The sequence below is a fragment of the Sminthopsis crassicaudata genome, chromosome X (genome assembly GCF_048593235.1).
Source record: "Sminthopsis crassicaudata isolate SCR6 chromosome X, ASM4859323v1, whole genome shotgun sequence".
NCBI lineage: Eukaryota > Metazoa > Chordata > Mammalia > Dasyuromorphia > Dasyuridae > Sminthopsis > Sminthopsis crassicaudata.
The window spans coordinates 26,178,266-26,202,934 of NC_133623.1; the positions used below are offsets into that span (position 1 = coordinate 26,178,266).

The following is a 24,669-nucleotide window of genomic DNA, read 5'->3' on the forward strand; positions in this document are numbered from 1 at the left end:
TCACTTAATTTGCTACAGAATTTGGTTTTTATTGTATTTTACAGCCTTTGTATAGTATGATTGTTTTATATTTATGACAAAATTTTGTGTTTTGCTAAATAGCTGCTTTATGCTAGAATATGTGTATTAGTTATTTAGCTTGATGTATGTATGTCTTCTATCTGGAGGACTTGAGTGGTAATCTATTATAGAATATACTAACATTTATTTAATTCATACAAAACACGGAGTTAGACATTTGGGATTGAAATATGTCATTGAAATATTTTTTGTCCTCAAAAGTATACATCTAAAATTAAAGCATAGGAATATAGATTTATATCCAAAAGGGACTTTGAAAGACAATTTGATCCAGTCTCATTTTCCAGATCAGGAAATTTAAGCCCAAAGATATTAAGTGTTTTTTTTTTTTTTTTAAGTAATCCAAAAGTACTATTGCTGAGGTAGACATTAGACTGTACAAATTAACTTGGCACACTTCATTTTTCTGGATTAACAAAAGCAAAGTTTTAATATTTATGATTTCTTCCCTATTAAACTTTTATTGAAAGTTGAAGTACAAATGGGTGATAGTACGGTTCTAAAAGAGGAAGGAAGGTACCTGTTTAAGTGATCGATAGGTATGGTTTGCAGGTCTCAGTGACAGGCTTGTGATTAGAACATTTCACGAACAAGTTGTGCAAGTTGAGCGGATACTTCACTTTCTCTTGATGAAACATAACTTTCCTTCTTCAAGGAACACATTTCTCCATAATTTCTTCAGGTTAACACTACTTAGTCTTCTCATAGGTCTTTGCAGAGTATTGTCATGCTTTCCAGAAACACAATGAAATTTATAGGTTTAGAATCTTAATTCCCCAAAATTTCTACCCTTTTGACTCTAAATGGAGCTTTACCTTATCCTGTATTCTAAGCAAAAAGAAAATAGCAGTAACCTAGGATTGTATTAGGAAACTGTAGTTTTCCCTTTATTTTAGTCTTGGAGAAAGAAAGGATTGAATGATTTGACGATGAGAGATGAGTGACATTTAAGGAGTTTATATGTATTTTAAGAGTAGTACAGTTTGAATGGAATGTGGATTGTTCCAAGAGTAGCCGTGTAAAAGAAGATTAAGTCTTGTGGCTCTTCAATTTCCTATTTTTGCTCATGGACTCTGAAAGTTTTCAAGCAGGAGAAAAACTTGTTTAGACTCTTTAGAATATTGTGTTTAGTTCTGGGAAAATTTAAGAAATATATTGTTAGAAGGTCTTGTAAGGCAGTGTGTTGAAGAAAATGGGTATTTTCAACTTTATAAGGAAAAGATTTGGGGCACTTGAGAGGTATATGCTAGTATTTTAAGGATTCCCTCTGGTAGAGAGTTTAGACTTCCTTTTGGTTAGCAAGTATAGGCCCCAGAAAACTGAATATAGGTGGTAAAAGAAGATTATTAAATATTAATGTGAAAAAATAAAAAATAAGAACGATGAGCAGTTATAGCAGTTCCAAAGAGTAATCATCTGCCTTGAGAAATGGCTGGCTTCCTCTTCTTGGATGTATTTAAGCAAATAAGCATGGTCACTAGTCAGACATGTTATTGTAAGAATTCCTTTCATATATTTTTTCTTCTTTGTTCTTTCTGAGTTCTCTTCCTCTTCTCAAAATATGTGATATTGTCCACATGATTGTGGCAGGTAATTTAAAGATGGATTGTAGAGAAGTGAGACTGGATTTTATTCATGAAATACTTATATATTCAGATTCTTTTGTAACACATTCATGTTTAGGGAAGTAGAGCATTATTGTGAGACATATTAGATTGAAAGACTTCCTTTTAAATAAAGGAATTTTGATTATAATTCCTACTGTTTAATAGTTCACATCAAAATACATATTTTTGCATAAGCTAAAGGTATTTTTATATCAAGTTGTATAGAATTATCTCTTTATTGTGTATATTTTCTCTTTTAAATACTATATTAGCAGTCATTCATAAAGAGACTTACATTCTAGTGTACCTCATCTTGTGTAATCTCTATTTTTGGACCTATAGCATGTATTGAAGTTTGAAGTTATTTATTTAGGAAGAGTTGATACTCTGTACCTATTTTAGAAGAATGTTAATAAGAGGTGTTAGATATGATTGGCTAAAATTCAAGGGAATTATTTTGTCTATTTGGTTTTAGTCAATGTCCATTTTATTATTACCTATAGACATGGATATTATGTACAGTTTCTAGACTCTCATTTTTTTATGCTTGTCTATGTTGCTATGTTTAAGGGAGAATTTAGCCCATTGGGAAAATAAGAATGAGAAAAATTATTTAGGAAAGCCCTACTTGAGAAAATTTTTAAGACAAAAATTGTTTTGATGTAAAATAATCTATTGTCTGAGCAAGTTCTGTATCTGACAACTTAACTCCTTTGATAAACTTTATAAGATTTTATATTTCAGAAACTTTTTGATACTTTTGTTTTTTATATCACCTTCATGGAAAGTGAAGTAAGTAGCTTGCAGTACTGTGTACACAAAATAATGGCAGTGTAAAAGGAAAGAAGCAACTATAAAATTCCAGAAACTTAAAGTTGAGAAATAAGAAAAACCAAATTTTGCCTCAACGAAAAAAAATGGTAATAAAATATCTTCTTTTTTGTTGAAGATACTGAGGTCTGCAGGTATGGAACATTGCATATGATGTCGAGATTTTGTGTGTGCTTTTATCAACTAAAGTTAATGTGAGAAGATCAGCAGAAAAAAGAAATAGTTGTGTTTGATATCCTTTCTTTTTATATCTTTTATTTCTGAATACTACCTCTGTATGACATCCCTTTTAACAAAGGATAATAAGGAATCGAAGGAAAGGGGTTGTGGTATGCAATTTCAACAATCAATACCCTCTCCAAATTTGACATCATATGCAATGTTATTCTTCCATAGTAAATTTTTAAAAAAATAGTTATTTGAGTAAGAAATTATTTCTCCATTAGTGAGCCATCTTATATGTGTACAACAGGGCCAAGATTTTATAAATTAAAAATTAAAAAATAATTAGGACACCAAAAATCGCTGTGGCAAAGTTGATCTGCCTTCTAACACAGAAGAGGCCTTTAAGCATTTGCTCATTACAAATTGCTTTTTGCTTTATGCATCGTTCAAATAATTTTGATTTTCTTCTCAGTGCATTGCAGATTGGATGATAATTTTGAGCTAGAATATGTAGTTTTATTTTTCTTTGTTCTTCAGGTCATAATTTTGGATATACTGCCCTTTGGGAAAGTGTTTCTTTCCACTTCCAGTAAGGTATCTTTCCCTTGGTGGTTTTTTTTTTTTTTTTTTTACATAATTTATAGAATCCAGGGGAATTTTCATACCATAAGTAAAATTTGATTATATGTCTTTTTATTAAAAGAAAATTAAACAAATTTGAAAATTTAACTAATACAATTTGCAATAGTAGAAAAGGAAAATGTTAGTTGACATTTATGAAATGACAACAAAAAAAAAGGAAGTATAACCATTATGTAGTAAAGCACAAGATACTAACTAGTGGGTTGCTGTAGAATATTGCCATTTCAAACTCCAAAACAGCCCTTTAGAATAAATTTCACTGTTGTGCAACAGCTGAATGAGTGTTAGGCATCAAGAAAAAGGTAACTTAGCTTGTGTTATGAGCTTATGTTCATTTTTCTTTGAGGACTAAAGAAAGCTTTCAGGAAAACTTGGAAAATATTTTTGGAGAAATTCCTTTAAAAATTATTAATATTAAATATCTTCAGATTTTATCCCTAAATGTTTGGTATAAATGTTTGCCACAATATGTCTAGAATGTTAGAGTGCTTCTAGGATTCTAGTTCAACAGTTGATTTCCAAGAGAAAAATTTACTTACGTGAAATTCCCACAAAGGTCATCTGGCATTATTAATGGACTAGAGGTTGAATTCAAAAACAGCTGGGTGGATCATTAGCACTTTTCTGTGTGAGCCTGAGAAAGTCACATAACAACTTCGACCCTGAATTTTGTCATCTGTTAAAAGGAGAAAGCAGAGAGGAGTTGCCTGCAAGGTCCCTTTTATTTTTTTGTCTCTAATCCCCTTCTTAAAGAAAGTCTTGATGATATGGTTTATTGTTTATGGACAGCAGTCTCTTTTCTCTCCGAGAAAAAGACTGAGTAAAATATTGAGTCTGTTTTCTTGCTTCATAACTTCAATAGCATATAGATTTGCATCTGTGAAAATTTTGATAATTATTTTTAACAGTTCTCTCTCTTTTTGAAGGTGATGAAGCTGACAGAGCAGGTCCTGTCACCTTGGATGATGATGAGGATGAAGATGATCCTGAGAATAGGTATGATTCCACCTCTAAGGACGTTAAAAAGATAATAACACCTCCTAGGCGTGGGTGCACAAGAGCGCAACGGAACAGCAACCAGGCTGTCAAAACCAGGTCTGCCTACCTTGTAAAGACACGCTCACAATCTTCATGGAAGTTTGAAAACGAGGCCCGAAAAGGGCCAACATTCAGAAACACAAAGAGAAAATAAATATTTAGAAGTGTTAGCACACCTTGCCTTGGGTGTGTTGTAAACGCACTGTAGCACTTTTTGCGTTTCTGTTCCCATGTATAATCTCAATATTTTGACTGAGAATTACTTAATCCTTGTAGTTAGGCAATGTCCATGATAACCGAATCACAAGGCCCTAAATAGGTGTCATCACCCTCATTTGCCAATTATCTCTGTTTTATACCAACTGTTACTTCTGGTTGTGCTATTTTTTAAAAGCTTTGGCTTTTAGAGACCAAATATGCACAAATTCATAAGATATTGATAATTTGAAGCTAAATTTCAATTCATACACTGATATATGACCTCAATGTAATATAAAGTGACTGAGTATTATTTTGAAAATAATTTTTAGTGAAATTGTAGTAGATAAAGCTTTAACCTATGATTGAAATAATCCAGGTTGGTTTGTGAAATGAAGTTCTTACATATGGAAAAAATACTTAGTGAAATGTGATTTACTTGATATGTAGTATTGTAATGATTTCTTTTCCTTAATATTTGTTAGACCTTTATGTGTTATAGAAAGCCAACCCTAAGTGTCCCCAGTAGAAAAGACACTAAATATCTAGTGAGAGAGGCAGAGAGTTTCGTCTAATGGAAAGTGGAGAATCCAATAACTTTTGAAAGCTTGAATAGGTTTCCTGAACTATTTAACTTTTTGACTATTTAAATTTTAGTTTCTCATCTGGAACATGAAGAGATTTAACCTACATAATTCTTCTTAATGTCCCCTCTTGCTTTAGAGTGTTACTCTGTTAATCATACTAAAAGTATAGCACATTAAATGAAATTTGAAATAAGTTTTCATGTTTCAAGGAGATGAGAAAATCATATGCAAATTTTTACAGCATCTTGTTCTTAGAAAATGATATTTTGCCGTTGGTAAACTTAAGCCTAGATTATCTTGTAGGTTTCTTTTACATTTACTGAAGCCATCTCCTTTAATTTGCTTCAAAATCTTACTAATTTTAGCTAGAGCAGAGTTTTCATTCTGTAAAGTAATAGGTAATTTTCTTAATAAATCAAATAAAGGCTTTCATTTTGCACCTTAAATAATGATTTTTTGGCATCAAATGCTGCTAGCCTTTCTTTTTTTGAATGAAATATTTAAAGACATCCTGTTATCTTTAAGATGAGGGAAAAAAATAATTCCGGGATTTTACAGTATAGCATTTCAGCCACAATATTCAGGCCATGGAAATTGCTTTCATTCTTTTCCACTTTAATGTTTACTGCTTCTCTTTTTCACTGAGTGCACAAGTATAAAGTCTTAAATATTAACATCATGTAAACATATGTATAGCTATGCATACCCCCATACCTGCTTATATAAACATGCAGAAGAGGTTTCCCCCTCCCATTTAATTTTTATTATTAGTCATAAAACCAATTTTCCTTGAGGTGCTTGTTTTAAATTTGTATGCTAGTCTGATTGAAGTTTATTTGCTTTTTGTACTTGAAAACTCTGCTCTGATTCTCCCCCTCCTCTCTGTAATTGGCAAGGACTTTATTGGGGGGGGGAGCATACCACTGCATGTCACATAGTGCTTATATGAAAATGCAACTGTTTGGGTTTTGGGGTTTGTTTTTTTGTTTTTTAATTAGAATTGAAAATTTTGTTATGTTCTTGGTTATGCAACTTATTCGTAACTTAAACTGTTCTCATATGGTAGTCAAGAAACTTCTTGATTTACACCATGCCAAAGAGGGTTCCTCATGCCCACCAGTGTTTTGTTTGTACTGTGGGTATGTGAGTATCAAACTACACAATTCTACTGTAGACTATGTGTTTAGGTACATCTGCATATGTATTGATTGATTATAAACATTTGTTTTGCAGTTCTTAATTAATTTTAAAAAAAATATATATATTTTCTAGTTTGCTATTTTGAGTGAGTCATAACACAAGACAGTGCTGTATGCTTTTCTTATTTTGCTGTATTTATTTTTTTTATTATTTCTGCTTCTGCTTTTTTTTTTTTTTAGCAGTATTGTACTATGTTCCAAGTATTTATGTTTATTAAGAGGTAAATAGTGTATTAATGCAGAATGCCTAAGTTTTGTTGGATGCAATAAATTTTTGTAAAACATTTTTCTTGTTCAAGCATTTAATTTAAGTTTTAATGGCTCGTTTAAGGGTTGAATTATGATAAAGTGTTTTCTAGCTTTTTAGATAAAGAATTTTGGTAGATCACTTCCAAAATTAGATTAACTTTTGTCAAACGTGTGCCAGAATTGTGTAGTAGATGGGGTGTTAGATTAGAAATCATGAGACCTGTGTTCCCAGTTCCAATGTAAAAGATTTGAACTAATTCATCTCTAAGGTCTCTTTGAAATTTAATATCATGTGATTCTTGTGACTGAAAACATACTTGCACTCGTTCTCCATATTGTTTTACTAGCTAAATACAGAGTTTTCTAGGTAGATAAAGATTCTACCTTTGAAATTGAGTGATTTCCAGTTCCTTTTGATATATTAAAGAAAACAATAGGTAATCATACTTGCAATTTTAATAGTTTATGTAAATAGATAAATTTAAAATATAATGTTTTGTTACAGTGCATAAACAAATAAGGAAGTTTTCATCATAACATTAATTCACCCTAAATGTGCACAAATGAAATATACGCACAAGAAATGAACAGTAATAGCCTTATCCAAGGTTATATGAGATCAATGTTCCCTTTTGTGCTAATTTCAAAATCTTACTTAAATCTTAGATTAGATTTTTCTCAGTTTCCTGATCAGAAAATAGTGATTAAAATTATATGTTTTGCAAATTTTGTGCTTTTACTTCCTTGAAAAAAAAGTCCCTTTTAGGAACATTTCATTTCATGTTTCTTATTAGTTTGAGATTTGTTTTGGTATTTTGATTCCTGTTAATGTTTTTGATTGAAAATATCCATGCTCTTTTGAGTGTTGAAATATCTTCATGAGCTTTTGTTTGTTTTTGAGTATGAACTCTTGAGAATGTCACATGTGATTAAAATTTATTTTTTTATTCCACATTTAATGAAATTGACCTCATTTTAAGAGAATTTAGGTCCGTACATGAAATTACTTTACTGGGTTGTTTCTCGTGTAAAACGTCAGAAATCTAAAATTTATGACGATTGTCAGGAAAATGGTTTACACAAATCATTTATCATTGATTTCATTGTAATAATGCATTTCTCAGGCTGCATTTTTCAAGTTCTTGAACATATTACAAGCGAGTATTTTGAAAATCAAATTGAGTTCCCCCCAAGGAAATTTTTAAAAATATTTTTCTAAAAGTTGTTACTAGAATAAATCTGATCACAGTTTTCTGAGGCAAAGAGATTAGGACCCTTATTGAATCTAGAACTTTTTTAGAAATTATAAGAAATTGCTTTCAATTTAGAGTTTATGATTATAGTGGGTATTTCCTTGAGTCCTTTGAATTTTCAGGGAATGCTCTGTGTAATAGCACTTACTCCTTTCCACCCAGAAAACATTAAATCAGTTGTTTTGTCATATTAGCTATAGTTTTGTTTTGTTTTGTTTTATTTTTTTAAATTGGTAGCCCTTTTCATGTTTTGTGTTAAGAAAGGGCTTCTGATGATGGTCTCATACTCATTGGCCCCAGCAGTACTTTGTGAAGACATTGGATTCTCCGGAATTGTTCATTATAATGAAGATATTTTGCTAAATGTGCATCTGATTTGCATAAACATTAAAGACGTGAGTAAATCTAAAATCCCTTAAGTAGTACAATTGTTGAGCTTTCTCTTTGGAATACCTATCAGGTATTCATATACTCTCTTTACATTTGGTTAATCTGTAATCATTTATGAAGACTGCTTATATTTTTCCTTTTATGAAAATTATTCCTGGTGGTCCTACTCATTTTTATCTATGAAATATGCGATGTTTCCCTGTATAATATATTTTGGGAAACTGCTTCCTCTTTACCACAGATAAATCTTTTTGTACTCCTCTGGCTGGAATAAAATTTTTTAGTACATGACATAGTTTTAGACTGACAGGATCAATATTTCATAAAATAAGTCCTGATTCTTTAAGGTTCAGGTAAGTACCTGATTAAATATTAGTAAAACTTAGTAAGTCCAAGTTAATAAATGGTACCACATAGTGTGGCACCTAGTAGGTACTTAATAAATGTTGATTGATTTAAACATCCTTTAGCCACACTTTACTCTTTGTGACAGGAAGGTAATTGGCTACTACTACTTTTCTGACTGATTGATGCAGATCATTGCTGTCCCTCTTCAACCTAAGTATTTTCACATAATTAAAAAAATTTGGGAATTCCTGGTATAATGAATTTACCTATTGTTCTGAAGATCGTGTACTTTGCTTTAAATACTTGAATTATTTATGCTAAATTCGAACCATGTAAACCTGATCCTAAGGTGGTCAAATTAGATCTAAATTTTACTTGTCAGTAATCACTTTCTCCTAGTGAAGATTGGTGAGCAGTTCTTCAATTTGATTTGGCCATAATTTTTGATTTGCTCTAAAAAGTTATTGTGATTTTTTTTTTTTTTTTAAAACCTTAATAAAGTGTAATCATACCCATGTTTGGGAGTTCATATACATCCCTTTTTCAATATATATCAAATATGAAAAATACTCATTACAATTTAATATAGCAGCTCAGTACTTTAAAAGAGGGTCTTCTCATTTTGAATATAACTCATTGATTTTTTTGTATTTTGTTTTTTATCTTAGTCATTTGATTATTCTTTTCTTAGTGCCTTTTTCAGAAAAGGACAAGGAAAGCATAGTTAAAAGTCATCTTGATTATTACATATAATATGGCAGAAGAATTTTTTTCTGAATAGTTTTAAATTATGAATTTATCATTTAAATGATAAATATATATTTGAATATAAATTTATCAATTTAAATTTAGCAAGGGAATCTTATTAATGACTTTAGAAGGAACAAAATCAGTAGTCCTAATTTTAAACAGAGGGAGACTTGTGATGGATATACTCAAACGGAATACATTTTTGTACTTTCAAGACTTTTGTTTTCAGAAACTTAACAAAAAACAGTATAGAGTCTATTCATGTAATTTTCTCATTGGTATTAAATCTATCCGTGAAAGATTTTTGAGAAGTCTATCAATTCATGGCAGCAACTACATCATATAATTGAATACAAAGCGTTCCCTTGTACCAAATATGTTGAAATAACCATCTAACCTTGAAGTTAGATGACCACTTTCAGTTAATATTGCATATAGTATAGGATTATAAATATCTATCATAAAAAATCCTTATCAGCTTCCACTAGATCAATTATCTTTGTGCATATAACTCCCAGTTTTCTATATTTAGCTCTTTTTCACGAGCTCCAGTTTCACATCAGCATTTGTCTTTGGATATTTCCAAGTAAGTGTTCCACAGCCATTTTATACTCCATATGTCCACAGTAGAATTCATGATCACTGCCTCCATCACAGCCACCACTGTTTATTCTCTCTAACACACACTTTTAATTTTCTTATATCTCATGATAGCATCACCATCTTTTCTGTCATCTATATTCTCAAGTTTAGAGTTTTCTTAAACTCTTTACTCTTCTTCCTACCATGTATCCAGTTATTTCCAAAGTCTTGTCAGTTCTCCCTTGCCAACATCATTCACATTTATAGCCATCTTTCCACACACTTTGTAGCCACTCTAATTTTGGCTCCCATCACCTTTAATTCTGTATTTTTGTAATTGCATCCTAATTGATTTCCCTCCCTCCAGTGACTTTTATCCTATCCATCCTTCATTCTGCTTCCAAAGTGGTATTCCTAATGTACAAGTTTAAGCTGATGATCTCTTAATTCATTAAACTCCAGTAACTTCCTGTTATTTCCAATATCAAATGCAAACTCCTATATTTGACCTTTAACTCCCTTAATAAACTGGATCCATTCTAACATTCCAGTTTTATTATTCCCCTCCACATGCATTATTGTTTAGCCAAACTTATTTTCCAAGGAACCTCCTTCATGACATTCTGTCTCCAGTAGTCCCCATGGTTTGGACCATTGAATCTCATTCCTGGAACATACTTTCTCATCCTGTCTACGTCTTTAAATCCTGCCAATGCTAAGTTTAAGCTTTGTTAAATTAAAGTTATCCAGCTTTTTTCTCCCATTGTTCCTGTCTTCTGCTAGCATATCTCCTAAAAATATTCTGTTTTGTGTATGAACTTATATGTAGGTTTCATCATAGACAGATTGTAAGCTCCTCGAGGGCAGAAATTATTTCTTTTTTTGTGTGTGTATGTGTCCCCAGTGAGTAGCAGTCTCCAGAATATAATAGGCATTTTTGTTCATTGATTGAATTTACATTTTGTTGTTTCAAAAGTATGTGAAAATAGCTCTATTATTGAGGATTTATTCTTCCTAATAGTAGAGTTTTTACTTAGATAACTTGTAGGATATACAATAATATATGGAATACATATATTTTTAGTTTTTATGTTCTTTTAGATATTAAATACTTTAGTTAAGATTTTTGTAACTTCCAAAGACGAATTTTTTTTAAATGTCAAGTTTTTATACTACAGTTATGTGAAACTGTGAAAAGCAATCTTCTTTCTAAATTCCCAACAAGCATGTGATTATTAAAGCTCAATTGCTTGAACTTCCAAAAATATAATTTCTCCTTAGTGCTTCTCTTTGATCCTGTTTTCAGTGTTCCTTCAAAGTAGTAGATTTTACACTTATCTCTTGCCATCTTAAAAATGACACCAATCTAATAATGGAACACTTTTAAATGTTGTAGAATTTTTACATATATCTTTTATTGTTCAAATTTAGAAATCAAGCCTGAGCTTCCTTATTTATGAATGTGTTGTAACCACCCATCTAGTTTTGCATCCTTAACTATTTCCTTAACTGTAACAAAATCCAACCTTCTCTATGTCTTCTAGAAAAGACACTATTTGGCAGAAAGTATGCATCAGTTGAATAAGCCCAAGACTGAGTGTTAAAAATGACTTTATTAAATGTCAACTCTTTCAGTACTGACTTTAATGTCACTTGCCCTCTATGGACCTCATTTTCTTTCTCTGTTGTGGAGATTGGACTAGGTGAAAAAAGTATGAAGTTTTCTGACACTCAGGTTTGACCTTTTTATCTGAAGTTACCAAGAGGCAAATGATAATTCATTCTTTTGATCTTCTGCCAGTTGAAAATACACTACATAAAAGATTCTCAAAGGTTTAACCTACCCCACATTCTTTTTTTTTGTTGTTGTAGTATTCCTGCTATTTTTAAAAATGTTTAAGAACAATAATTCGTCATTTACTTTCTGCATTAAGTCAATTCTCTTGTTGGCCTTCCTGTATTTCTTTTTGCTTGTTAGTTTTTGTTCTGTTGTACTCAGTACTTTTATGTTGTTCCATTTTTATTTGTTTATGTCCACTAGGAAGTTGTGTTAAAGTGTTAATTTTGTTAGTGTTCCAGCTATTTTATTCAGTTTACTTCATGTTTGGTTTTTTGTAGAAAAGGGCTGTTGTCTCCCCATCCTTCCCAGTGTTGTTTTGGTTTTTTCCCTTGTTTTTCCCACATTTTCAGGACAATGGTGTAATAATGTCTCTATTTCTTCAGAAGTTTAGCTGCCATAAAAAAATAAAAGTAAAAATCTATACTTTTAAATCCTGTTATTGAATCATTTCTGATCTGGATAGTATAATTGATCCAGGACATAGTCCCGAGCCACAAGTTTTTTAGTGAGTGTGATAGTCATCTCAATGGCTTTCCAAAAATTTCTTGTAAATAAAGCTTCAGGAAAGATCACATCAAATAGAATCTTCTGGGGACCATGCCTGTACATGCACTGTGTGGATCCAACTATGAGCTCTGGAAGTGATGCTTTACCATCCTTGCGTGACTCATGACCAGTGATGACCTTGAAGTCTCTGACTTGAAATTGCAGAGCTAAGGTGACAGATTTATGGCATAACACAGCAGGCTTTCTGGTGAGATACCTACCACTTGCTATCTCAACAATAGCATGTTTTTTTTCGTTGAAGATTATCCTGAAGTCTTTTTGGTTTTCCAAATGAAATTCCATCGTTGTAAGATATGCCAATAAAGTGCTGTTTTCAAAGCACATAGCTCCTTCTAAAAGTGGTAATGGCATTTTCTTACACCTTGATGTTGTGTGTTCAATCATTCGTTGCTTTTGTCATGTGCTTAATATCTTTAGTGCACAGTGTATGTGTAGTTTTTCAATTTATAATCATACATTTAGTCCTGGAAGAGGCCTCAAGGATCATCTTTGCCAAATCCCCTAACTTTGCAAATTAGGCAACTGAGGTCCAGGGCATGTTCAAGATCAAATGAGTAAGTTTCCTAGATAACTGGTAAATTTGGTGTCTTCTAATTCCAGTGCCAGCATTCTATATTTATTATATCTTATCCTTTCTCATCATAAGGCATTTATACACACAATCATATCAACAAGTTAATCTTGAGGAGTCTTCATTCCTACATATAGACATATAAGAAGAAAAACAGATTATTGATTTGAAGGATATTTATTTTCTACTTGTTATTACTGATATGAGGTTGCTCTTACCCATATTTGGCTTCTATTGTTTTGGATATGGATACGATAACCGTATAATTATTTTCTTCATTATGTTTACTAGTTTTTGTTAAACTGGAAATAACGGATAAGTTAAATCGGTTTAGTATTATGTTACAATTTTTCCATCTTATGAAGCCAAGTTTTAGGAAGAATATATATGTTGGCTATTAAATTTATTAAGTAGAGCCAATATGAATTGGAAATAATTTTCCTTCTGATTTTGGGGGACAGAGCGAGGAGAAATATGGAAGCTTCTCAAAGAGGAAACATACTTCATAGGCCCATCCGAGTATTTCTATCTCTTGTCTCATTCTAGCCAGCCTAGATCAGGAAAGCAACCCTCAGCAAGGTAAACTCACAGGTAAGCACAGGATTAGTTTTAGCCATCAGTCCTCATCTATTTTTCAAAATATTCAATAATAGTAATCTATTTGATAATAAAGTAATCACAAAGCTCAATTTATAAACATGTATGCGATTGAACGCCAATCTTGCCTTAGTGTTTTCATTTGTTTTGAGATAGCTTTCAATACCAGGAGCAATGAAACAACCCTTGATATACAACGTCAAACAACAGGTACTTTAACATCATCCTTTCCTTGAGTATATATTACTTATCTAGTGAGTTATGAGTGCATGCTATCTAGTCTGGAGAATCGTTATGAACTTAAAATGAATAGAAATTTTCCTATTCTACTTGTAAAATTTCAGTTGGTATTTCACTCTGAATGTTGGTGTTCCTTAACCTACTGCAGAGTGTAGTGGAATCTTTCTTTTTCATCTTATGGAATGGCACCCTTTGTGATTTTGGAACTTGTTTAGATAGTTTTAATGTGATCTTTTGTGAATTCTGCTGTGTGCAGATGTATGGAAACATTTTGGCTTACACCAGAATGCTTTGATGACTACTTTTTGACATTGGCTATATAACCGGCTGTGATATTCTATTGTTGTAAGAATATAGTCTTTGTATTTCTAGAGCTTAGTGTGTTTTGTTTATTTAATTGGTTGTTTTGGACTTTTAGCTTCTTTAAATCTTTAGAATTTTTAAAATAACTGTTATTCTGAGTTTTAATTTTAAAATTTGCTACTTCTTGGCATAAGAACCTTAAAGGTTAGAATATATATATGTGTAAATATTTTTTGTACATTTTCAGGTTCATGATACTTAATTGTAGTTTGTTTTGCATGTTTATGGTGTTTAAAGTTTAGGTGGTGAATAATTTACTATAAAAGGTTCTGAAAGATATATGCCCTCGAATTTGTTTTGGTGTTGACTTTAGATTTGATTGCTTGTTGGAACTCCTTGGTTTTGAAACCCCTTTTGACTAGTGCAGACAGCTGCTTCTCTGTAACTCCCAGTCTTAAGATACTGGTTGAAGGCTCTGAGAGCTTGTTCATTCTTTGTATTTGTGTCACCATCATTTAGTGCAGTGCCTGGCTTATAACAAGCACTTTCTGAAATGCTTGTTGATGGTGAATTGACCTAGGGTTTAAAATGGTTTTGTGTTTTTCAGGTTGGAAAATGATTGGTTTATGTTATGATGACTTAAAAAACTACCTCTGAGCAAAGACTTGTACTTTATTGCTTATTAATTTTCCCATTTGTTCTGGTGGTCATATGTCCTACTATATTTTCTCTGAGTTTTGTCTAGTTAGCCTCTCTACCTTCTCACTTGTTCAGATGTGATGATGGAATAAGAAAGATTAGAAGAAATTCTAATTCCTATTTATATTATGTCTAAATTACATGGAGAATTTTGTTCAGATAAGATATTCAGTATATAATTGAATTGTGTCAAATTTGAAAATGTTTTATGTTAAAAAGCATTCTAAAAGTTTTTAAATTGGTATTTTCTAAACTATAATAATGTAGCTTATTCAAATGTATGTTCTATCTATTGTGCTTATTAGTGTAATTTTTCTAGCATAATTTTTCTAAGCCTTTTTTCAATATTCAAATTATTTCTGATTCTATTTCATTCTCTTACCCACAGACTACATAGTTTGTTTTCTTTTCTTTCTTATTCTCAAGAATCGCCAAAAAGATGCTCTTAGAAGAAATCCAGGCTAATATTTCCTCTGATGAGGATGCATCTTCAGATGAAGAACCAGCTAAAATCAAAAAAAGAGTTGTAAAACAAAATGAAGAGAACACCGGTGATGAGAGTGAGCCCCTAAAAGGTACTATATGATGTTCTAATTTGGTAACTTGCAGAAGCATGTGTATATAGCTTCCTGGTTTATTGTATTACCTTTATTCATTCTCTTTATTAGAGAGATGACTTTGATTCTTCAAAGTTTATAATTTGCCCAATGATAATACCACATATCTATGATGTAGATAATTAGCAAATGATAATTAGCCCCGATTTCTAGGAAAATAGACAATTTTTTTTTATTTATGTGGTATTTCAATGGAATCTTACTCAGATAATTGTCTCAGAAATTTTACCATTGACATTTTAAAAAGCAACAAGTTTATTTTTCCCCCTTTGTAGTATTTTATTTTTTAGTTACTTGTAGTTTTCAACATTCACTTTTATAAGATTTTGAGTTCCAAATTTTTTTCTCCCTCCTTACTGTCTCCAAGATATCAAGCAACCTGATATAGTTTATACATATACAATTATATTTAACATTTTTTCACATTAGTCATATTATGACTAATTATAATCAGAACAAGGAGAAAAACAGTAAAAATGGTATGCTGCAATTGGCTTTCAGGCTCCTTGGTTCTTTAGCTGGATGTGGTAAGGAATTTCCATTATGAATTTTTTGTAATGATATTGCATCATTGTATTGCTGAGAACGAAACTTGTCAAAAGATCATTGCACAATGTTGCTTTTTCTATGTACAATATTTTTCTGTCTTTGTTGACTTGACTTGGAGCAACAATGTTAACTGTTATCTGCAATTTCATATTTAGATGAAAATGATGAGCACGGCAACTCTGACACAGATTCTGACTCTGAGCAATCTAAAAAGCCCCGGTACCGTCACAGACTGTTACGGCACAAACTGTCTGTGAGTGATGGAGAGTCTGGAGAAGAAAAGAAGTCAAGACCCAAAGAGACAAAAGAAACCAAACGCAGAAATAGGAGGAAAGGTTAGAAATAAGATTTAAAATTCAGAGGAAAAGCTGATTTAAAAAGAGAAGTTATCCAGATAAATAGTAGAGATAAACATTGTGTCATCATTGACAGTGTTGGTCTTAGAATTAAAGAGACCTAGGTTCTATGTATCTTAATTCTGACATCACCTCTATGACTGTAGCAAATCCCATAACATCCAAGGATCCCCAGGCAACATTCTCAGACCAGGCTGCTAAGTTAGAACATCTAGAGATTTGGCTTAGTGTTGGGAGTTGTCACACAGATATCTTCTGACCTTATGGAATCCTATATATTTCAGTTATGTGGAAAGTCAAATAGTCTACTAAATTGTCAAATTATATTGTTATTACAGTCATTTAGAGATGTTGGTGCATGTGTGTATTTGGTTTCTCTTGTCTTGCTCCTCTGGTATTAGCATCCTCACTTTGCATCTTTTCTTAGTTATGGCAGGAACTATGAAGTTCAATTTTAAGTGTGAGTCCCTTTTTTGGAGAAAGTCTCAAATCTTTTTCCTTGCCGTACTGATTTTAAGTTTAATCTTTAAAATAGATTATATTTAAATATAGATAATCGATAATTATTTTTCTACTACTTTAAGGTTTACAGAGTGCTTTACATATGTTCTGCCCTTTGTTCTCCATGACAACTCTCTGAGGTAGACACTATTCCCCTGATTTGCCTAATGTCAGTGGAGGAAACCGAGGCCCACCAAAGTTAAGTGAATTACCAGGGTCATTCAGCTACTCATTTCCAAAAGTGGCATTTGAACAAACTGAAGTCTCCAAGTCCAGGCAAGGCTTTTTCTACTTCATGATGCTGTCGTTTTAGTGTTGCTAATTGTGAATTTAGGAAATTCTAAATAGAATTTAAAGCTCTTTTTATGTAGTATTGTTCTGTTCTCCTTAGCTGAGCTTTGAAATAAATATCAGGGCTGTATAATCATAATTTATTACAGTTGTTCTTTTCAGTGCTCACTTCTAGGTTTCCTTGAGGTTTTTTTCTTTTTTCTTTTTCCTCTTCCTTTCCTCTCCTCTCCTCTACTCCTCTCCCCTCTCTTCTTCTTTCACCCCTCTCCTTTCTTTTCTTTTTGAGGATTCTTTAGAGAGATTTGGTCTTTCTTTCACTCTTCATATTAACATTTAAATATCCTACTTTTTAGATCCTGACAGTATTTGGAAAGTGCCTGCCTTGAAACTTAGTTTTGTTCTAGCTGCGAGAAAAAGATGTGGTAAAATAATTAATAGTGTAATAAATATTTTATGGGGGTGAAATGTGTTGCTTTAGTAAGGAAGCAAACAGTGTTTCAAGGACTTGTAAAATTTCATTTTTTTTAACATCAAAAATCTTTACTCAGAAACTCTTATCCAACTTTAATATAATGTTTGTTTTTTTTTCCCCTGAGGATGGGTTAAGTGACTAGCTCAGGGTCACACAGCTAGGAAGTGTTAAGTGTCTGAGATCAGATTTGAACTCGGGTCCTCCTAAATTCAGGGCTGGTGCTCTATCTACTGTGCCACCTAGATGCCCCCCAACTTTAATATAGTTGAAAGTAATAAAAACACATTAATTTTTAATATTCTGAATCTTTCTTCCCAAAGTAATATGAAATTGTGTGAAATTCATGAAGCATTGCTGTTAACAACACACTTTCCAAGTTGGTTTGTTTGTTTTTGGTTTTACTGCAGTTTTCTCCTCTTCTTTTCTACCCTTTCATAGTTAAAAATATCCCATAGGAAGGCAATTGGTAAGATGATTGGCATGGCCAGTGGCTGGCTATAGATGTGATTTATGGCCTGGGGCACTCACTTAGTCTCTCATCCATCCAGGGCAGGAGGAATGCCAACAGGAGTAACTCCATACCACAATAATTGTGTTTTAATATACATCTTTCATGTTCTCTGTCAGTGTAAGGTCAGTGAAGAATTGATTATGCTACCATTCTATCTCATTACAGTTGATAATTCTGTGTTTTAATTTCTATCAAGTGAGCAGTGAAGATTCAGTTGATACTGATTTTCAAGAATCAGGGGTAAGTGAAGAAGTGAGTGAGTCTGAAGATGATCAGCGTCCTAGAACAAGGTAAAGCTTAGAGCCTTGTCTTTTTTCTGTTGTTGTCTTCTGTTTTAAATAGACATCTCAGTATGTTATTCCTATCTTAATTTCTTCCTTTTTCTGCTCTTTGACTTTCTGGAACTTAGACAGTTCAGAGCTAATATCTTGATTATGTTTCTTCTTAGTGGTCTCTTGGATCAAAACGTCATGCAAGCATGGGCTGTAGCAATCTAATGATGATTAATGAATTTCATTTTCAGTTATAATTTCTAATTGATTGCTACCTGCTAACATGACTCCTGGCAGCATTCAGTTACACAAAGGTAGCAGCAACAAGTTGAGAAGACCAGCTAATTATGTTAAACTTTAAATGTATATGAGTGACTACCTGAAAGATTTCCTGTCCTGTTTCCCCCCAGAACATTGTCCATTATATAGTTATTATATGTTTATAGATAGGTATCCATTTACCAATTTGATGAAGTATATATTGCAGGATGGGAAGACGGGACAGAAAATCATTCAGATGGCACTTAGCTTTATTTACAAGTCTTTAGACATCTATGCTTTAGAAAATAATTTCAAACAAAAGGAATAAAAGTTAGACTTAAAATAGATGATAATTTTATCAAATTTAAAGGGAATAGTGATATATTAAAGTTGTTTGTTCCCTTTTTTCTCTTGATTTCAGTTCTATAAATAGTACTACCTTGTTTTCTTGTTGGCTATGTTCAAATTGAAACAGTCATGCATTATTACTCTCCCTCTATTGGTAGCTCTTGTACAATTAGGAGTCTTATGTTATCAGTTTTCATATTAATAATAGTGTGGATTCATATATATTGTTTTATTATTTGTTCTGAATGTTTATAAAGAATTACCTATTCTGTCTTTATGATATGTGTCCATCCAGAATCCTACAATATGTTGTTTACAAGAAACACATTTAAAGCAGAGCCATACCTACAGAGTAAAAGTAAAAGGCTCGAGTAGAATCTGCTTCAGGTGAAGTAAAAAAAAAGCAGGGGTAGCCATTTTCTTCTCAGATCAAGCAAAAGCAAAAATCGATCTAATTTAGGTAGATAAGGAAAGAAACTATATCTTGCTAAAGGGTACTATGGATAATGAAGTACTATCAATATGAGATGTGCCAGTATTTATTGGGGATACAAAATGATGAAACAATTCTGGCCCTGGCCTTAGAGCTTAAAATCTACAGAGATGGAATAGGCTTGAGAAAAACTACAGTTAAAAAGTGCCTGATAATGTTTTATAATTTGCGTATTTGTGAAAAGGAATAAAGGAAAAAAGAAACACAGACATTTCTGGTAACAGCAAGGGGAGTGCAAAAAGAGAGTGGCTAGATTTGTGCAAGGGGTAATAATGTCTTAGAGAGATTATAGTCCATATTTCCATCCTTAATATGTGTTTTCTTGTAATATATGCCATTTGTAAAATCATAGGACTAGAAAAGCCTTTGCAAGGAAATCCATATTTGTTACAGGTATCTTATTCCTCTGAACTTTTTTCTTAGGTTACTGTTTTTGCCAATTTATTATAAAGAATTTACTTTCTTTTACTATTTTAACCATGCATGTAAATGAAGATACATACTGTAAGATAAGGCTTTTAATCAGTGAGAATATTTTTAACCTTTCAGATCCGCAAAGAAAGCAGAGATGGAAGAAAATCAACGGAGCTATAAACAAAAGAAGAAAAGAAGGCGCATTAAGGTTCAAGAGGATTCTTCAAGTGAAAATAAGGTAAGGGATGATATATGCGCATCATGCTGTAGTTATATAATTGTGATAGCATTTTCTCCACTAAGAGGAAAGTCCCCTTTCAGTATAACTGTTTGGTAAATAGTAATTTTAAGACAAATCTGAAAAACTATAGAACTTTAGTGTAGGTAAATTATAGAAAAAATTTAAATCACCTCATTTTATTCATTCATTGGTTTATTGAGTATTCATCACATATACTGATATACAATATGATAAGCACTTGGGCAAGTATAAACACAAGTTAGATATTTTAATTTTAAAATGCTTTCATTTTGTAATTCGCTACTGCCACCAAGTTCATTCTCTTGTTGGATTTTTAGACAACTCTTGTCATCTTATACTAAAAATGTTTGAATATCAGTATAATTGTAGTGCATAATATTGTATAATAAACAATTGTGTTCAATGTTTCTTTACCATTCTTGAATTTTTCATATATTTCACATAATAGGCAGGCTTTTTTGATTTTTCATATATATTACTCTATTCACTAGAAGTCAATAATCCTTGTGACTCATAAAATTAAATTTGTATTCTTTTACTTACGATTTTATCGAATTTTAAAATTTCTTAATTATTTATGATCATTTAATTTTAGAGCAATTCTGAAGAAGAAGATGAAAATGATGATTCTAAGTCTCCTGGAAAGGGAAGAAAGAAAATTCGAAAAATTCTTAAAGATGACAAACTGAGAACTGAAACTCAAAATGCCTTAAAAGAGGAAGAAGAAAGACGAAAGCGTATTGCAGAGAGAGAGCGAGAGAGAGAGAAATTAAGAGAGGTAATTCATTAAGCTATAGTAATCCCTCGATTCAAATAAAAAAACTGTATCTGGATCATACCTTAACTGTTATTGAGGCTATCAGTATATGAGGTCGGTGAAGTGAGAGCCACATTCGCATTCACTTAGCCAACTCTCCAGTTAACAGGGGAGTTTTAATTGGTTGTTTGTTTTATGTTTTTACTTTTTTGCAGAAATTTATTTGGTGTTTTCTTTAATTGTTTTATATACTCTAAATTGCCATCTAGTCCAATTCCTCCCTATATAAGAATTTTCTCTATGATAGACCTAATACATAGCCTTTCTTTGAAGGCTTCTGTTGGTAGAGAGACCTCCTACCCTTACTCCTTCCACTTTTGTTGTGTTTTAATTAATGTGAAGTTTATTCTTAACTTGAACCTTGATCTGGCTCCTCACTACTTATATAAATCATTTTTGATATTTCTCATCCCTTGTCCAAATAAGATAAGACAATTTCTCTTCCATATAATACTCTTTTATATTCTTCTTCATTACCTTCTCCCTTCTCCTTCCTGCTTCTTTCTCTTCCCCCACATGTACACAGTGAAGTCCTTTCATTTTTTTGTAAAAGAACTATTCCCTCTCTCAGCACTTAGAAAATGCTAGGACCGTCTTTGAGCCCTTTACTTTTATTTTGTGAAGAAGACTAGTTTTCACTAGCTTGCCCTTTGGTAGACAGTAGTAGTTCATTGCTTTTTTATCCTGACCAAGTCTAACATCAGGTAGATGTAGAATTTGCTATGTTCACTCCACTTAATGTGACTGAAATCCTCAGGCTTCTCTTTGTTTTTAAATACTTTTGGTTTTTTATTTCAGCATAGAATAATGACTGTTCAGTGTTTAGCAGCCACGTTCTTAGTTTTTAATATGAAGTGATTATTAATTGCTGTGTTCATAAGTGAAGTAATGAAATTAAATGCTTACTATGTCTTATGTTTTGTGGTCAACACTGAGGATGCAAGTTCCTTCTCTTGATAAGTTTTTATTCTAGTTAGGGAAAACACTATGTAAGAGAAAATTGGAAATGTAGATGCATGGGGTAAGTTAGTGGAAGAACTGAGAGCTGTTACATCAAAGCCCAAGAATGGTCCCAGTGTTATATTAATTACATTTATATTTATTATTATATATATAATATTAATAATATTATAATATATTATATATTATTTTTATATTTAAATTTATATTTATATTAATTTCATTTGACCCTATTTTTTTCCTTTCATATTCTGCATGCTATTGAACTGGTTTAATTCCTCAACCTTCCCAATGACTAGAATAGTATTTTTGAACAGGAGTATTTATGTTTCTCTTTCCATTCAGGTGATAGAAATTGAAGACGCTTCACCTATTAAATGTCCAATTACAACAAAATTGGTTTTAGATGAAGATGAAGAAACCAAAGAACCTTTAGTACAGGTTCACAGAAACATGGTAACCAAATTGAAACCCCATCAAGTAGATGGTAAGAAAATAAGTTAGGCATTTTGATACCTCTCTTTCACTTATCTCTCAAATTAGATTACTTAATTTTAAAAGTGTAGAAATCTGTATTCAAAAATTTACAACTTACAGTTTTGAATATTTACTCTTAGTGTCCTTGAGTCATTAGCTATTTTTATTCATGAGAACTTATGCAGCTCTCAACTCCTCCATGTTTGCAGCCTAAAGTATTGCTGTTAAACATAAATTTAAATCATAACACTTAGTCATGCTTGTCATTTTGTATGAAATATTGTATCTCATCCTCTTGGAGTGAAGATAGTTATACTTAACATTATAGATTTAGACTTGAAAAAAGTTTAGATATTTTATCTAATTACTTGAATGGTTTTTTTCCCAGTGACCTTTGTGGCTCAAGGATAGAAATTTTGATAGTTGACATAAAATTGATTTGTATATGCCTGTAATTTTTATCTTAATACTTTTGATTCTGAATGAAATATGACATCTTTGCTTTATGTATTTTTGAAAGCTTAATTTTGGTCTTGAAGTATTTTTATGTTGAACTTTCTAATTTAAATTGTTTTCCTTAGGTGTTCAGTTCATGTGGGATTGTTGTTGTGAATCTGTGAGTAAAACCAAGAAATCTGCAGGTTCTGGATGCATTCTTGCCCACTGCATGGGTCTGGGAAAGACATTACAGGTAGGAAGTAATAAATATGAAGGTCCTAGTAGGTACTTGTGAGGATGACAATCTTTAAAATTTTTCAGTTCTGGAAGATAAATATGTAATTGATTTTATACACACACACACACACACACACACACACACACACACACACACTTAAAAAATTCATGTATATATAACATTGTCATTAGAACTCTATTAGTACTTTTACATTTTTAATACAGTATGAAATATATATATATATATATATATATATATATATATATATATATACACATATATATATAATATACTTATTTCAGGAATTCTAAATTGAAAACTATTGTTCTCATATATATTTCTATAATTTTTTTTTTTAACAAAGATGAAATAATTGTACGTGTATTCATATAACTTTAATCAAACATTTTTTTAAATGTATAAATACTGCCTTACAGGAGTACTCTGCGTAACATTGCCTGACTCACTATCTTTTAATCATGTCTTTAATACAGTATTGCCCAAATTCCACCTCTATACAAAACTTGTAAAAACCTTATTAGTTATTTCATGTTAAGACAAAATGGCTTCTGATAACTCAGGCTTGTTTAGTTTGCTTGTAGTTCCATTATTCTATTACCGTAAGGAATTGACTTCTCTCTATGACATATTACTATGTTGTAGTTTTTACTAGATCCTTAATGATATTAACGGAGGATATTGCTTTATTAGATGTTACTAGGATCCCTTACAATTTTGCAGCAAATTTCTGCAATTAGAGAGCCATTAGCTTTTATTGCGTATTTGAAGGAGATAATAAATTGTCTGCTTAGCACTACCTTTTACTGCCGTGACATTTATTGGTCATTTTTTCTTGTGAAGGACTTGTTTTCTACTTTGTCTTCATTCAGAATTATTCTATTGCTGATTTTATTCTTTTTAATTGTAGAGTGTTGTATAAATTTAGTTATTACTCTTTGTCTTAACACCTTTTTGGCTGCTCAAGGAATTAAATAAGGATTTTCAACCATATTTTTTTAAATATTTTTTATTAATTTAAACATTCTGAATGTTTTGTTTTGTTTTTGGGTAGGTGGTGAGTTTTCTTCATACAGTTTTGTTATGTGACAAATTGGATTTTAGTACAGCTCTGGTTGTATGTCCCCTTAACACTGCTTTGAACTGGATGAATGAATTTGAAAAATGGCAAGATGGTTTGGACGATGAGGAGAAGCTTGAGGTACTTTTTTCATCATTGTTTGTCTTTTTGGACACTATAGGTAGTATTCATGATTCATTGTTGGGTTGGACTAGATGGCTTCTTCTCTACCCTTTCCTCATTTCTCTTTCAAAAACTTACCAAAATTTTCGCTGGCTATTGAAATGGTATTTTATAGTTATTAATAGGAGAGCTGTTGGGGTAAGAAAAGGAAATAGTTTTCGGAAAAGAGAAGAAATAACAGAAAATGGTACATAAGTAAAAGTTAGAATATTAGCATCTGTATGGATTTTAAGTTTAGTAAATAATCCAAAATGATTGAAATTTTGAGTAGATCAGGCATATGGAACTAAGACAATTGGGATGGAGGAAGAAAGTGATAGGTATAATTGATTCACTTGTGGGACTTGGTTTCTATGAAGAAAATGGGAATGGACAAATAGATTTGGGTTAGTAT

General features: G+C 31.7%; 1 protein-coding gene across 26 annotated transcripts in view; it reads left to right on the forward strand.

The window, feature by feature from the left end:
- The window catches only part of ATRX (ATRX chromatin remodeler), a 164,757-nt gene that overhangs the window by 73,854 nt on the left and 66,234 nt on the right, over nucleotides 1–24,669 (forward strand). For all 26 annotated transcript variants that reach the window (XR_012483909.1, XM_074277166.1, XM_074277186.1 and 23 more), the window contains 9 exons: nucleotides 4,253–4,322; nucleotides 15,164–15,312; nucleotides 16,059–16,238; nucleotides 18,231–18,324; nucleotides 19,958–20,060; nucleotides 20,680–20,862; nucleotides 22,207–22,348; nucleotides 22,920–23,029; nucleotides 24,087–24,233. Coding sequence is in view for 25 of the 26 variants with exons in the window: in XM_074277166.1 (XP_074133267.1) it covers nucleotides 4,253–4,322; nucleotides 15,164–15,312; nucleotides 16,059–16,238; nucleotides 18,231–18,324; nucleotides 19,958–20,060; nucleotides 20,680–20,862; nucleotides 22,207–22,348; nucleotides 22,920–23,029; nucleotides 24,087–24,233 (1,178 nt within the window). In the remaining variant the exon portion in view is untranslated. The remainder of the gene's footprint in view (nucleotides 1–4,252; nucleotides 4,323–15,163; nucleotides 15,313–16,058; nucleotides 16,239–18,230; nucleotides 18,325–19,957; nucleotides 20,061–20,679; nucleotides 20,863–22,206; nucleotides 22,349–22,919; nucleotides 23,030–24,086; nucleotides 24,234–24,669) is intronic.